This window comes from Rhinopithecus roxellana, chromosome 6 (assembly GCF_007565055.1).
Source record: "Rhinopithecus roxellana isolate Shanxi Qingling chromosome 6, ASM756505v1, whole genome shotgun sequence".
In the NCBI taxonomy this organism is placed as follows: domain Eukaryota; kingdom Metazoa; phylum Chordata; class Mammalia; order Primates; family Cercopithecidae; genus Rhinopithecus; species Rhinopithecus roxellana.
Window position 1 is genome coordinate 123,053,098 of NC_044554.1, and position 17,216 is coordinate 123,070,313.

The following is a 17,216-nucleotide window of genomic DNA, read 5'->3' on the forward strand; positions in this document are numbered from 1 at the left end:
GATGGTCATGATCCAAGGGTTATACTGAGAAATACTGTGTTCTTTGAAGCTTAGGGATTTAGGAAGACTGTGGAGGAGGTAATTCTGAAAGTGGTGTATTGCTTTCTCATTTCTTGGAGTGGTAAGTGTGTCTAAGAGAGGGAGAAGGGGAGAGAAGAGTGGGTGGGCTAGATATTCTGGGGGTAATGAAAGACTTGGGGTTGAGGCAGAGCACTTTGTAATAAAAAAGTGTAGATATGACTAGTGCTATTTTACAACAGGGAAGAGAAAATACACATCTCTATAGTTTAAAGATAAGCAAGCTCTGCTCTAAGTCTCAAGTAGTCAACATAAGCATAGCATGTATTTTGGTTACTAAGGACCCTCAATATAGGGCACCTAAAGGACAATTTGTATCATCAATCTCTCCTCAAATTAATAATAGCTAATTTTGCCTAAAAACTAATATTGCAGGGATCTTAAATGTCTGCTTTGAATAGTCTATTTTTAAAAAGAGGATTTTAAAGAAAATGCAAATTGCTGATTTCTTTCTATTTTAATAATTTCCCCTGGTACAGATAAAGCTTTCAGAATCCCTCAGTTGATGTGAATATAGAAAGTACAGGGCACCAAAGAACTAAAGGACAGGTAAAAGACAGTGAGATATGAGACTTCAATCTTAATTTATGCAGCATGAATTAGATATATTGGTGGGAAATAATCAAGTAAAATGAAGGGATTACTTATATGTTAGCTTAGTTGGTTAGCATATTGTATTTGTAAATCATAATACTATTGCTTGGACTTTTTTCCTGATTGATTTAGTAATTATTATTGTATATACAAGTGCTTGTATAGAATGCTTTTTGTTATCTAAGTTTCTTTACTTTTGGCTGTTTTTAAATCATAGATGACTTAGACTTCCACCATTAGTTGTAAAATTGCTGTATAATACTCTTTTATTTTAAAATACCAGAAGTACATCATTCTCTGTTTTAGTAATAGTACTATATGTGTTAAATGATGATTACTTTTAGAATGTGTGTTCCATATTTTGAAGCAGGAAAATTTCTATTTTTAAAGTGGTCATTTCTGTTTCAGTAGGTTTATTCTATCCTTTTATAATTCTTCAGCGTGATTAAAATTTTCCTTATCTTATTTTTTTTAAGGGTCTGAAAAGCCCTCAAGAAAGCCTCAATGATCTTGGTGCCATAGAGAGTCTCCGGGTCCCTGGAAAGGTATTGATCTACATGTGTGAGCGTGACTTTTTATTTCCTTAAGAAAATATGGTTGCCTCTGGATCATAATAATTGATTCACAGAAGCTTTTCTTTCCCACAGGCAGATGGTGGTTAAGATAAGCTAGGTAAATTTTTATTGTACAGTAGGTGTAGAGCTTGTTCCATTACACATTGGGATGCAGTATGTATGATTCATTATAGCAAAGCAAAAAATGCAAACTTGACAAATTTGGAATTTATTATATTAAATTCTTAGCCTGAAAGCAGTTATATATGTGTGTATACACACACACACAGACACACACACACACACACACTCATTGATTTATCTGCTGTAATTTATAGAAATAAAACGAAATAATTGACTACTGACTTTTTATACTCTTAACACTGTGCCAAAAATCGTGAATATATTTTTGTTGTGGAGCAGAGGTTATTCAATAAACATCTAAACCATAGTGTTTATACTGAATTGTATAACTTATCTCCTAGATTGTAGGAATTTTAGATTTTAATTGTCTGATATTCATGTGAATTTCTCAGTTTACAAATTTTATATAGGTTATTTGAAAGCTAGCTGGATTCCCCTCAGAATTATTAAGTATTGTTAAATCCCTGCTGTTTTTCTGGAGTGTTGCTGGTGGGAGCTGCCCATGTGAATAGCTGCTCCATCACATTAAGTTGGCATTTCTGAATGTCTGTTTTTGTATTTTTTTAATTTGAGAGTGACACGTGAAAATACTGTTTGTTTTCTGCATCAGGCATTTGAAAACACAGGGCGTGCTTCTTTTGATCAGCAGTTTAAGGCCTCTCCTTACACCTCAGTGTCAGCTCCTTAGGAGGATGATTTCTCATCTCTTTCAGGTGCCTTGCCTGCTCAAGTGAATTTTGTACTTACTGTATTGCTTTTATTTTGGGTTAGACCCAAACGTATTCTCCAAATGCAATAAAATTATAACCAACTCTTTTGCATGAAATGGTTCAGACAAAAACTTAAAAAAAGCATTCCATATAGTTTTGTATAATGTTATTAAAAATTATTGACCATGAAAAGATTGGGAAATAAGAGATAGCTATAAATCCTAATTGACAATAATTCTCTTTATTTCTTTGACTTAAGAAAAAGGTGATCATGCATTATGAACATACCTTTAATTCGATTGTATTACATATTGCAGAATCAATGTTAAATTGATGAGTGAACCTCTTTAAAAAAATACATGACTGTCTTAATAAGAACTTTCTGTTGCATTTCCACCATGAGCCATAATGTTTTCTCAGTAGTGGTTGGTAGTGAATTTATGGTGATCTCATTACACAGTCTTCTTATTGACTCTACACCCCCAACTCCATCAGTGACCAGTGCTGTCTGTACTTTTAGGATAACTGGCCTTGGGTGGAGTGGCCAGTCTGGGATCAAAAGGTCAGCAAATATAAATCGTTCAGGTGAAGAGTAAGCCTAAAGCACTGGTCTCTTAAGCACATACTAAGAAGCTAAGTTAGTTAAATAATAAAACAGTTAATAGTAAAAAAGGTATTGATGCTGTAAGCTTACATTTAACCTTACACTAAGAAATCCCTACAAGCTTCATCTGCCTGTTTGTTTTTTTCTGTGTTCTCTTATAGCATAACAAATGATGGAGGGTGAATAGAGCTGCTGCCTTCTTTCTGGGTAGTTCTGAGAACATAAGAGTGCTGGGTCCAGAGAGTGGCAAAGCTCCAGTCAGTAAACTGAATCTTTGGATAAGGTTTGAAGTCAGTACTGATACCAAGAGTTAAGAAGACTCATACTCAGAAATTCCCTACACAGCATAGCTTGATGTAACTGTAATGTTTAGTATTTTTCACAGTGTAGATATGACTTTATACTTAGATCATACACATATATTTTAATGATTTATTTTTATGTAATTGCTTTAAAATTAATGTTGCTGCTAGTTCTTGATGTCATTGAAAAAGATCTTTACTTAAGATCTTTTAAAATTAAGATTAAAAGCATTTTAACAAAATGGAAAATGTTAATTCAAATGATTATTTTAAAGTAACCTTTGCTTTAAATATAAAATTAATGTATAGTCTAAACAGAAAACATGATAAACAGAAAAAGGTATCTCAACAAAAAAAAAATCACAAAAATCACCAACACTGTCAAGGTTAACATTGCCTACTGGTCTTTTCCCTATGCATATTCAACAAATTTATTGAGTTTCTATGTGCTAGAGATACTTCCTAGGGATTAGCAGTATAGCAGTGAAAAGACAAGAGTTCTCTCCAAAAGCCAAAACTTCCCTGTTGTCAGAGAGCTTACTTACATTCAAGCCAGGGGTAAGGAGATTACAAATTAGAATACTGTGAAGGAAATAGGGCGATGAGATAAACTCTTTGAAATTGGCAGTTATTTTACAGGAAGTAGTCAGTATAGCTTTTCTACTCTCCCTCCCCAACCTTTTTAAAATGGTATTATACTCTAGAAATTATTTGGAAGCTTGGGTTTTTAATTTAGTTATATATATATGTTACATAGAAAATTCTCACAGTATATTCTAGGTTTAAAAAGCAAGGTACCCATTAGTTTTGCTTAGGGGAGTATTCTTTGAACTTAACAATTTGTGCTATTTAAGTAGTCACTATAAATTTTTATATGGAAAACTTATAAACATTAACTTCATTTAATAGGTCTGCCTCACTCATAAGTGTAAGTACAACTTTTAAAAAACATTTCCCTGGTCTTCAGGAATGGTCTCCTTTCTTTTCATAATGTCTTTCTAAGTTGGGACAGAGAATTGATATTTCAGTGGCATTTTCAAGAAAGAAATAGGTTAGTTTGGGTTCTGTTACATGAAAACGTTCTAGTATAAAGGATAAGTAGGAGAAAAATATTAGGATAAATCATGGCTGTTTAAGTTTAAAATGGTCAAGTATTGGCAAATTTTATGTGCTTCAACTTGCTAGAAAAATGAGTGTAGTGAAGGAGAGTTGAAGGTCACTAGGTGTGCTTGATAAGCCAGATGGTATTATTTATTTATTTATTTTAGAACTATATAAATTCAAAGTGGGAAGAAACTATAGAAACTATCTGGTACAATTTCTGCATTTTATAGACAATCTGATTCTGTGCCCCATTTTAAGAGCAGATGCAAGTCAAGTAGTAATCTGTATACTAGAAATTTGGAATTTGGGTGGATAAAATAGTATAGAAAAGTAGAAAATATTTAAGGTTCTTTTCAGAACTTGCTAGAGGAAAGGACACTTTTAGACAGATTTCAGGAATTTTAGCTTAAATAGCTCAGTGCTAAGATCAGTGGTGCCTAAACTTTGCTGTACATTTAGAATCAACAGTCCCCAGGCCATGGCCAATTCCAATTAAATTACCATTTTTGAGTGGAGGCAAGTGTCAGTAATATTTAGAGATTCCGCGGTAATTCCAGTGTGGAGCCAGGTTTGTGAACCATTGGCCAAGATGAGAATATTATCTTAACAATGGAGCAACAGGAAATGGAGGAACTGTTCTAAAAAATAGTTTGAAAGTTTTACCGAGAACTTTTGTAGGATAAGATAGAATGACCTAAAATTTCATTCTTCGAAATAGATTGTTATATTTCAAATTAGTGGGATTTTCATGCAGAGGTAAAGATATAAGAAATTAGGTAGCATTTTCTAAGCTTGTTATCCATTTAAACATGAAATGTATTTTACTTAATTGGTTACAAGAATTAAGAATAAAGCTAGTATTTATTATAATATATGATAGTAGTCAGAGCCAAAATGTTATTAGTTATAGAACTTAGTAGGACTGTGTTTGAGAGTATTTGTTGAACCCAGATTAAAAAGTAAAAATACTAGTATTCAGAACCTTATAAATCTACATCCAACCTTTATTAATAAACACTTTCCATAGTACTTTCACAGTGGCACAATATGAACCTGAAAAAGAGTATTGATACTAATATTGTTTTATGAATTTTTACTGAAACGTTGCCTCCTCATAGTATTCTTTAATGATAAGACTTTTCTTGTCCTCAATTTAATTAACTCATAAATAGTAATGGGATTCAACTGTCTTTACTATTAATTGGTTTACTTTTGATTTTTTTTCATGAAAGAAAAATATAGTATGAAGTGACAAAATAAATGTTGCAGTCAACATTTGAGAATATATTTGTTTAAATATTTTATACTTCATCCATTCAACAAGTATTTATTGAGTACCCGCCTACTCTGAAGCATTTCTGCTTATATGCATTCTAGGAATTTGAGCAGAATGTTTTCTAGAGTTTCTAGTACCTCTGTGAAATCAGATAAACCGATTTGACTTGACTTCTTAAAATCCATTAAAAGAATCCTAAAACCACATGCTAACTGCAGAGCTTGGTTTACAGTTTTACCAAAATTCGTGGAAAGTGTGCTTGAATCACAGTCAAGAGACATAGGTTCAAGTATTGACTTAAACATTCAGCTTGTTGAAAGGAAGTCATTTTAATGCTTTGTGCCTCAGTTTCTTCATTTGTGAAAAGATGCTATTGAACTAGATGACTTTTTTACAGTACTTGTAGCTCGAATGTTTTATAGTTTCTATATTGTGATTTTTGTAGGGGGAATATGATAGAAGAAATATACATTCTAAAGAATTTTTTGAGCAGTTTTTGTTAGAAGATTTGCATATTGGTGTCTATATCAGAGAGGATTAGTATTGAGGTTTATGACTAGGAGACTTTATTTAGAGATTATGATAAAGACTTTCAATTTAGAATTAGGTATCATTTAGGACAGGTGTCTTTTGCAGGTGGTTCTAAGGAAGGCTCTAACTATGGATCTGCAAAATCATTTAAGAGTTTTTCTTAGGTGCTCATGGCCAACGGTATTTAGTTGTGTTCCCTTGAACCATTAATGAAATTATGCTTCTCATAGCTTCAGATGCTTTGAGATTCTTAACCCTTCTTTCATAGCAATCATATAAGTTCATACAGTCCATTTGGCAAACACTTATGGAACCAGGCAGTTACTAATCATTGAAGATACAAAGAGGTACAAGACTGTTCCTAACTCAACCTGAGTCGGGGAGACAAGCAAAAATAGATAATTGCAGAGGAGTAGAGGCACAATAGAGTTCAGCTAGGAGAGGATGTGGAATAGATGAAGTATATTCAGGATCTTTTAGAGTTGGTGATTAATTTTTTAAAGAAATATTATAGTTTAAGTTGTTGAGTAGAGGTTGGGAACAAGGATACTGATTAAGAAGAAAAAAGGAACATAAGGTATAGGAAATGGAGAAGGGTTACATTGGAAGGACATTAAAAAGCAGAATTTGAGATTGATGATTTTATTGGATTTGGAAAGTGGAAGAACCTGTAAAAGGCACTGGGATTGAAGGTGCTGTGATGTTGTCTTTTCTCAGATTAGACAGTATTATTATCTTTTAGAGAAAGTGTCTGATGAGATGTTTGAAAACAAAAGAAAAACAAAATTAAGATGTACACACTGGATTTTTCTCCATATATCTTGATTTATGATATATCTTTTCTTCAGTGTTAGCCCCAGAAAGGACAGGCATTGGCACACATTAAAATACATCATCTTAATCACTTGATTGTGTTATAAAGCTGGATTAAAATGTGATCCAATAACCTTTTATTAAAATGTTCTATAAATCATTTTGCCCAAAACGTCTTTTTAAATTGTAACTTCAATAGTATTCCACAAGATGGCACTAAAAGCCTGAAGAAAAACGGGGTAGGCTTTAAAAGATAAGTTTATTTAAAACACACACAGAAACTGATGAACCAGGAATCTTTGAAGGATTATTACTGTTGTTCTAGTGGGATTTTAGGAGAATGTGCCATTTCCTCACGTAATCAGACATCTGACAATTCGTTATAAACTTATGTGGCATATGGTTTTAGGGTATCTGTGATCTTGAAATAAGTTTTGAATCCTGTTTCATTTGGAAAGAGATAAAATTTATTTCTGTTCAGTGATTTATGACTGTTGTAATACTGACTGAATATTGAAAACTTCATGTTTTGTCCTTACTTTTAGCTCTGTTTTAGATTTTGGTGACTAAACACTTTTTTTTTTTTTTTTTTTTTGCTTTCAGTTAGAGCCCTAACATGATGTTAACTTTGGTAAGGTTATAGCATCTGTTTTCCCTATAACAGAATAGATTTTTTTTATTGACGAATGAAGAAATGCAAACAGTAAAAAAAAAGTCTTTGATAAGGGATTTGCTGTGGCAAACCCCAAATCATGCTTGCAAAATTTCTCTTTCCTTCCCAACATACACATGTACATACACTGCATTCTGCCATTGAGTTATATAATCAGCTATTTAAGCACTAATTTCTGCCACTGAGTTATATAATCAGGTGTATAATATGAACTGTGGTCTAGTGAGCTACGTACAGAGAGAGGAGTTGGTGTGCATTTCATTTTTCTGTATATTTTTAGCAGAGTTTTAAAATCTGACCTATGAAGTGAAGATTTGCATTCATATTTTTGTTTGAATAAAAACCTAGTATTGAAGATAATGAGATTCCAAGCTGTTATGTGGGTTTAGAAATTAGGTTAAATTACTTTTCAAAATTGCAGAAAATATTGAATTTAGTAATGGTAAGGAAAACTGTTAAGCTGTCATAACTAACTTTTTATAAAAGTGAATAGAAGAGCCCTGAATTTGGATTAGTAGTTTTAATTAGTGTGATATTTTAGATAATTTAAAAGTAGTGGTTAAATACAAAATTAGTAGTCTCTCTTTTTTTCCTCCTAAACTTGAATACCATCCCTTGAGTGAGGAACTCTTAAGTGGAAAATTTCTTGGCAAAGTTATAGTCTAGTTCCTTAGAAACCATAAACGTACTGGGAGTGTATTATAATGCCTTACATTTGAGGGCTCAAATTGTTTTATAGAGCTGAAGCCCCAATTCCCATAAAATCTTTTTTGTTGTATTGTGAGGAAAAGTACCTTGGCTAAATCAAAGATGTTGACTTAAATCTCTACTGTGATTGTTTTTCTTCATTTTTCATAAAGTTACATTTCTGATGTACATTTATGTGCATGGTCATGTAGCTTTATCTCAGACATGATCAAAATAGAAAAATAGACTGGGTGGTATTATATGCAACCTTATTGCGTGTTGTGACTGCCGGAAAAACACAGCCTCTAAAACATTGAATTCTGCTTGGTTTATTACATTAAGAAAATATTGAATATTTATGCCTGTTTTTGATAAAGCACCTGAGGCAGTGATATGTGTTAAGATGTTTTATTTTTAGTGAAGAAAATATGGTTCTAATATATAAAAAATATATTGAATTTATACAAATCTCAGTTGTTGCATTTGTCTCTTGGCGTACAATGCAGGCTCTCCCTTGTGACATTTTTCTATCCTGCGGAAGCCACCCTTTATTGCTTTAACCTGTTGTGCACTTTCCCGATTCAATATTTTTACTTTTGCTTTGCTTTATATTTGTAACCCTATTCCCCCAATGTCTAAATCTGAAATTCTACCTATTCTCTCATATTTTCCAAATGCCACCTCTTCCATCAGATGTGAACCCACTGTCTGATGCCTTCCTTTTGCATCACCCTTATGTTCTGCCGTGCTTTGTCATTTCTTACTTATTCGTCTGATCCTTCCTATTACTTAACTGTTTGAGGGAAGAGCTATATTTTACTCATTTGTGTTCCTGTATGACCTAGTATGGGAAATGTTTACATAGTGGGAATTTAAAAAATTGTTAAATGGAATTTTTTTTTGGGGGGGGAAAGATAAGATTATAGAGCTTTGAAAGTAGGCAGGTTAGTTTCTGATGATAGTATGGGAGAGAGATTTGATTTATTCATTTTTTACCTTTTATGCTTTTGTTTTCTCCTTTTTGTTATTCCAATTCATTACTTTAATTGTAGTTTTTTATCCAGCTGTAATTCTGGGGTGACGCTGATATACTTTTTGCTTAGTTGATTACCATTGACAGCAAGTTGTGTGGCAGCACATTTGGTAGCCTGTAGTTGTTAACAAATTATTTTTGGATTTTCAAGTTTTAGAGAGCATTTATATCACTGTTAATGTGACTATGTATTTATTAATTACTATGTGACATAAAATTTATTATAAAAATGTTTTAAACATTTTTAAGGCTGAAATATTTTATCCCAGACTTAGTTTGAATGTCTAAGATTATTATAATTTTTTTCTTAAATCACATGTTTAAATATGGTATAAGAAGTTTCATTTGGTATTCATTTTCCCCAATTTTGCCTTGTAATTTTTAAATAGGAAACCTTTTGTTTGTTTTGTTTATGTAAAATTTGGCCTCACACCTATGTATTGGTTCTATTTTAGGTGAAGAATTGTGTATTTTTGTACATCTCCCACCCTAGGAAGTCAGTTTCTATTAAATTATGGAATAATTGTGTTAAGAATATGCAATCTGGTTGCTTCTGTTTATTTTTCTTACTTACATGTATAAAATATTCCTAAATCAGTTCACATTGTTATCTCTAATTAAAATAAAGAAATGTTTTACTAAGAGTTTGTGGAAAATTTTGACTATTGAAACAAGAACATACTGTCTTTTCCTTTCCTTTTGTCTTATATTTATTTTTTTGGCAATTAACTGTAAATTAATTTTAGTTTGATCAGTGATTACTATCTACGGTGTGCCTTGGCACTGTGGAGCAACATGATGCAGAATGAAGAGAAATCTCAGTTCTCAAGAAGTGTACAGTCTGATTGAGCAGGCATCCCTAACAGCGATGAAACGTTTAGACAATGATTAGGTAGAAGCAGAGCTTTACAGACTGCTAGTTCAGTGGGACTAAAAAGAACATGGTGATCGGGATTCTAGTCAGAAGGGGGTTTGAATAAATTCCAGTTCAGATGTATATTTTCACATAGAAGCTATGAAATTGTTTTAAAGGAAAGGATATTTTATAGGGAAATAATGTTACATGGGGGTATTTGTTTTAGGTTTAATTCTGTTTTGTATGCTACGTTTCTTTTTCTAATTTTCTAGGTTTTATTCCTTTCCTTAGTCCAGGTTTCTTACACTTCAGAGTGTCAGGTGTTCCATGTCAGTTCTTTGAAATTATATGGGGTTGTATGCTTTCTGTGATACTAATTGCTTAGTTCTTTAGGAAAGAATAGCGTTTGACATGCATATACAGATTGTACTCCTTTTACAGAGTCATCATGTTTTTGAAATGTACACTTGTGAGATACTTAAAATTATGTTTTTTTCTTTGGCTTTCTTAATAAATTTGGATATTTGTTTCACTGTCATTTTGAGAGAGACCGAGACAGAGAGAGACACACACAAAGAGAGAGAAAGAATGCATGTTTGCCCTTTACAGGTGGAAAAAAAAAAAACAAAACTAGGCATGAAGAGACTAAGTTGCTGAGGGTTAATAATGGAATTGCAGCTAAAAATCTGAGTATCTTTACCTTCTTATTAATCAGTTAGGTACTATATGGAGAACCTCAGCATGGTGTTATATGTCATTGACATTTATGCTTTATTTTGAAAGTACTCAATCATTGCAGTCTATTTTAGTTTCTAGCTTGGCTCTATTTCTGATTAAAAAAATCATAACAGTTTTTGTAATCTTCAAATATTTTGTCTTGAATGATATCACCTGGATTTATTTGCTCATATTACTGCAGACTGCAGAATTCCTAGGGAGGCAATGTTGCCATGTCCTCACTTGGGCCTTATTTCCTCCCCTCCCTTAGCTTACAGTATTTGAAGCTGGTATTTCAAATGTCTGTGGACTTTTAGGGAAAGAGATTGCCAGGAAGTTCAGACCTCCTCTTCCATTTCATGTCTCACTTTCATTTCATATTTCCATTGGATGCACGGAGGCTGCCTTTTGATAGGCTAGTTGGTAACCTTCCCTTCCACACCTGTGAGTTTTAACCAAGTCTGTGTGACAGCACCACTGTCCAGGGTGCTAAATGGATTCATGTGTTGTAGATAAACCCCTTTGGGAATGTAGCTCCCACTGTTAGGACCCCGGATTTCTTACTGCACTCATAGTAGCTGATTGCAGGCTGACTTAGTGATGGCTATGTCACTGACCTTTTTTTCTCAGTGTATTTTATGAGTTAGTACAGAAGAGGGATTTTTCCTTTCCAAACATTTTTGATTATGCAGGTTTGATATTTATGAGTTTGCCTTCTCTTTTAAGTTTATTGGAATTTATATTTAAACAGTCAACTATTTTCTTGAGTTTTAGATTTGTTCTATTTTTTTAGCTTGAAATTACTAATAGGGAATAATTTTATAGTTAATTTTACAAATGCAACATGTAAGTTAAACTCTAAAAGATATCTGAGCAGGGCTCTTTTTACAAATAAAAAATATGCCCCACAATAAAATAATCTAGAATGTCTCTATTTGAAAAATATACTGTTCTTTGATCTCTGACAAAAACAAGCAATGGGGAAAGGATTCCCTAGTTAATAAATGGTGCTGGGAAAACTGGCCAGCCATATACTGAAAGCTGGATCCCTTCTTTACACCTTATACAAAAATTAACCCAAGATGGATTAAAGACTTAAACATAAGACTTAAAACCATGAAAACCCTAGAAGAAAAGCTAGGCAGTACCATTCAGGACATAGGCCTGGGCAAAACTTCATGATTAAGACACCAAAAGCAATGGCAACAAAAACCAAAATAGACAAATGGCATCTGATTAAACTAAAGAGCTTCTGCACAGCAAAAGAAACTATCATCAGAGTGAAAAGGCAACCTACAGAATGGGAGAAAATTTTTGCAATCTATCCATCTGGCAAAGAGCTAATATCCAGATTCTACAAAGAAATTAAACAAATTTACAAGAAAAAGAAAACCCCATCAAAAAGTGGGCGAAGGATATGAACAGCCACTTCTCAAAAGAAAACATTTATGCAACCAACAGACATATGAAAAAAAGCTCATCATCACTGGTCATTTGAGAAATGCAAATCAAAATCACAGTGAGATACCATCTCACACCAGTTAGGATGGCGATCATTAAAAAGTCAGGAAACAACAGATGCTGGAGAGGTTATGGAGAAATAGGAATGCTTTTACACTGTTGGTGGGAGTGTAAATTAGTTCAACCATTATGGAAGACAGTGTGGCAATTCCTCAAGGATCTAGAGCTAGAAATACCGTTTGACCCAGCAATCCCATTACTGGGTATATGCCCAAAGGATTATAAATCATTCTATACAGACACATGCACACGTATGTTTATTGCGGCACTATTCACAATAGCAAAGACTTGGAAGCAATCCAAATGCACATCAAGTATAGACTGTATAAAGAAAATGTGGCACATATACACCATGGAATACTATGCAGCCATAAAAAAGGATGAGTTCATGTCCTTTTCAGGTACATGGATGAAGCTGGAAACCATCATTCACAGCAAACTAACACAAGAACAGAAAACCAAACACTGCATGTTCTCACAAGTGGGAGTTGAACAATGAGAACACATGGAGGGGAACATCATACACCAGGGCTTATTGAGGGGTGGGGGCTAGGGGAGGGATAGCATCAGGAAAAATACCTAATGTAGATGACGGGTTGATGGGTGCAGCAAACCACCATGGCACTTATATACCTAGTAACAAATCTATGCATTCTGTACATGTACCCCAGAACTCTAAGTATAATAAGAAAGAAAAAGAAAAAAGAAAAATATATTGTTCTTTAATTGACCAGATAATTTTCGTGTATTTCCTTAGTATTTTTGTGTTATTTTAATTACTGTAAAATGACTTAAAACAGTAGTTTTTGTGTATATAAATGTATTTGAGGTTAATTTGAATTAAAAATCAAATGGCTAACTTGTTATGTGTCTATAATAATGTCTTGATTAACTAGTGTGGCAGGGGAGTGGGTATCTGAATTGTAAAAATTTACTAGTTAACTGAAGCTTTATCTGATTGTGCAGTGAAATTGCATAGGATATGGATGCTGACATTGGGTTTAGGGATTTGTTTGTCAGGCTCTTCTTCAAATCCACATAACCTCCATTCTGTATCATTAGAAAGAAAACATTTTATCATATACAGAAATTTGGGTTCATAATCAGATCATTAATTGTAACAGCAATCCACTTTGAAGGAAGCTTCTTAGAATTACAGAACTAAATTTGTGAACCTTTTCTGGAGCCACTGTTTCTTAGGTGAGTGCTGAGATTTTTTTTGCAGAGTTGATGTCTTCTGCTCAGGTCTCCAAAGTTGATTGTGACCCAGAAGTTGTTGGAGGTGTTCTTCCCTTATTATCTGTTGTGAGACAGATTTTAGAATGTTATTAAATATTCTAAATGTAAAATGTATATATCTGTCATATGTATGTATGATAGGTTTAGGTAGTCACTTTTTTTTCTTTTGTTGAATATTAGCGTTTTTTTCAACCTTCTTGACATGCAAGCAATTGAGGATAAAATCTGAATGTTCAAACTGGCTAGTTTTCTTCCCTAGTTGTTAGTGTTAATGGTTGGCTATTTCCTAATTTCCTATGAACTTTTCTGGTTTCTGTTGGTTTGTTTCCTTGGTCAGAATTGTAGCAGGTAGATGTGACTGTTAAGACAAATGATCATTTATTTCCGTGCAGGTAGAATTTTAACAGCTACAATTACTATAATTATGATTGTTTTTTTTTCTTAAAGGAAGAATTCAGGGAACTTCGAGAACAGCCAAGTGACCCTCAAGCTGAACAAGAGCTTATTAATAGTATTGAACAAGTATATTTTTCTGCGGATTCGTTTGATGTTGTTAAATATGAACTGGAGGTAAACAGAATTTCATTAAAACATAACTAAGGCGTATTTTGTTCAGTGATTGGATTTGTGAGACTTGGATGCTTTTTTGAGGCATTTATATATTTTTGGTACCAGAATAGGTCTGTGATTACCACATTGTGATTAAATCAACTGTCAGCATTGTTTGGTGATGAAATTATTATTTTTTAAATGTAACTTTAAATACAGCCATTCAGGGAAACATTTCTGTATTTTTGATTTTCAATTGTTAGCATTTAATGTGTTAGTATGCTGTTTCTATCCTATTTTATATTGTCTATGTTTAGAGAAGCTCAAACTTTTAATTACAAAATATGTATTTACATAATTGTTTAGTGATGATAAAAATTCTTATACTATAGTGTTTATAATACTGACATTTTAAATTTATAGAACTTTAACAAAAGCCAGAATAATGAAATTTAGTTTTAGATACAACCAAATGCCGTATGCATATATACTTTATATGCATTATTCACAGTCAGTCCCCAACTCAGTTTGAAGTTTCATCAATCAGTTGACTGAGAGTGTTTCCCTGTATACACAATGGTATGCATTTTTTGGTTAGTTTCCCATACTGTCCTCTGAAAGCTGATGTAATCCATATTGTAGTCCAACAACGGTCACACAGTAGTATTTATGGTTTGTAATATTCCAGAGGAGAACTCTGTTTTGAGTTCTGTCATAAACAAATAGAGATATATCTGTGGATGGTAGAGTTGGGGTTAGGTTAGTTACTTTCTCACATTCTCCTGACATAGGCTGTGGCAGCAGTGTCTGTTGGCCTAGGGTCCGGAGTCCTCAGTGGTAGTGGGGTTTCTCAGAAGGCAGAGCAGCAGCAGTGGAGGTAACAAGGCTGAATGAGGGATGGAACCAGAGGACTGTGTACTAAAGATGTATAGGTTTTTGTGGTTGGAGCCTAGGAGGGAGTTTGGGAGAACAGGCAGCATGGAGGGCAGTGGGATGTGACACTGTTTTGTATGCACAGTTTGTAGTTCACTAGTCAGAAGGGTCCAGGTAAATGAAACCAAATTAAACAATTTATTTTTTCCTTTTCATTCATGAATTTTTTTTCTGCAGAAGCTTCCATCTGTTCTCAATTTGCAAGAATTAGAGGCGTATAGAGACAAATTGAAACAACAGCAAGCTGCGGTAAGTAAAAAAAAAAAATTTCTTTCTGACAAGACTTTAGATGAAACACAACAGAAAGGTATAATGTTGGCAGATTTATGGTTTAAACTAATAATTAACATAGAAACAAATCTTGTTATTTAATATGACTGATTCAAATGATGCATTTATATTAAAAATTTAATGCATATGGTTTTCCTTATGTTACCTTGATAGATTTGCTTCTAGAGCTTGGAATTTTCTCTCTGGAATCCTAAATGTGATCAAAGAACTTTGAACTTTGTTTTAGATTAGTAAGTACCTTTAGGCTCCTTGTCATACACATATGATTTCCCTACCCATAGTTTTGTAACTGAGTATTCCTTTTTGTTTTTTGAGACAGGGTCTTGCTCTGTTGCCCAGGCTAGAGTGCGGTTGCACGATCATGGCTCACTGCAGCCTCTCCCTCCTGGACTCAAATAATCCTCCCACCTCAGCCTTCTGAGTAGTTGGGATTACAGGCATGTGCCACTAGTCTGGCTGTTTTTTTAATGTTTTGTAGAGATGACATCTCACTATGTTGCCCAGGGTAGTCTTGAACTTGGGCTTAAGTGATTCTCCTGTCTCAGCCTCCCAAAGCACTGGGATTACAGCTGCAAGCCACTATGCCTGGCCCTGTAATGGAGTATTGTCTTGGAATAAATGTCCCCCTGAGATTCAGAAAGTCTGAGTTGTAGTCACTATTTATTTATGATGTTGAGTAAATCATTTAACCTCAGTGACTCCCTTTTATTTATCAGTAAAGTGATAGGTTACTTTACTAAGTAACCTAATAAAGAAAATGCAAGAATTTTCTTTAATGCTGTAAAATTCTCTGATTCTATAATTTCTTCATGTTAGGCTAAACCTACTTTATGAAATTTAAACTCTACTGTAGGTATTAATTAATGGTAACATGTGGTCTTTTAATTTTTTTCAACAAAAGGACCAGTAGTAATAAATGTATCCATTTGAATTTAAGATAATGATTTTTAATAATACAACTGGCAAACAAAGGAAGGTATACTTTTCTGTTACACTCAGAAGTCGCAGTGGGTGCTAGGGTCTGCTTGGAGGTGGCAGTGTTTGTGTAGGGCAGTCTTGGGCAGGAGAAGGGATGTGAGCTCTAGAGCAGTGGTTGCCAATTCTTTTGGCACCAGGGACCAGTTTTGTGGAAGACAATTTTTCCATGGACTGGCAGGGGTGGGGTGGGGATGGTTTCAGAATAATTCAAGTGCATTTCATTTATTGTGTATTTTATTTCTATTATTATTACATCATAATGTATAATGAAATAATTATACAACTCAGCATAATGTAGAATCAGTGGAATCCCTGAGCTTGTTTTCCTGCAGTTAGACGGTCCCATCTGATGGGAGACAGTGACAGATCATCAGGCATTAGAGTCTCAAAAGGAGCACACAACCTAGATTCCTCGCATGTGCAGTTTACAGTAGGGATGGAGTTAGTGCTCTTATGAGAATCTAATGGCACCGCTGATCTGATGGGAGGTGGAGCTCAGGCTGTAATGCAGGTGATGGGGAGCGGCTGTAAATACAGATGAAGCTTCGCTTGCTCACCTGCCACTCACTTCATGCTATGTAGCCTGGTTCCTCACAGGCCACGAACCAGTACTCTCTATTACTAGACAATCCTGTGGAACCTTTGGAATTCTTAAAATGATGTTTAAGATAACATTGATATTTCTTCATTAATTGAAGTCTAAAACCCCTTTACAATTTGATTTTCTTAACCTTAATGGAATCCCTCTTTCTAGACAAAAACAATGAGTGTATCTAAAAATTAATTTACATAATTTCAAAGATGCTTGAAGCAGATTAAGAAAATGTGAAAGGATTAATGCAGTAGTGTAGTAGGTGTGCAATATTTTGTTCTCAGTTGGCCTGGAGAAGGGGAGCCAGTTGTGTTTCTGGAGCAAACATTCCCTAAATACTTTCTGTATGTCCTGCTTCATGCTACATGTGCTATCTCTATTAGTGAAGTTGGCAGGGATCCTGAAATGGTGGAATTAGAGCCTCATGTTCAAAATCG

At 33.9% G+C, this 17,216-nt stretch overlaps 1 protein-coding gene across 2 annotated transcripts in view; it reads left to right on the top strand.

Moving 5' to 3' along the window:
* The window catches only part of VPS50 (VPS50 subunit of EARP/GARPII complex), a 125,195-nt gene that overhangs the window by 6,040 nt on the left and 101,939 nt on the right, over positions 1–17,216 (top strand). For both annotated transcript variants that reach the window (XM_030932465.1, XM_010353153.2), the window contains exons 2-4: positions 1,149–1,217; positions 13,884–14,006; positions 15,096–15,167. In XM_030932465.1, coding sequence (XP_030788325.1) covers positions 1,149–1,217; positions 13,884–14,006; positions 15,096–15,167 — 264 coding nt within the window. The remainder of the gene's footprint in view (positions 1–1,148; positions 1,218–13,883; positions 14,007–15,095; positions 15,168–17,216) is intronic.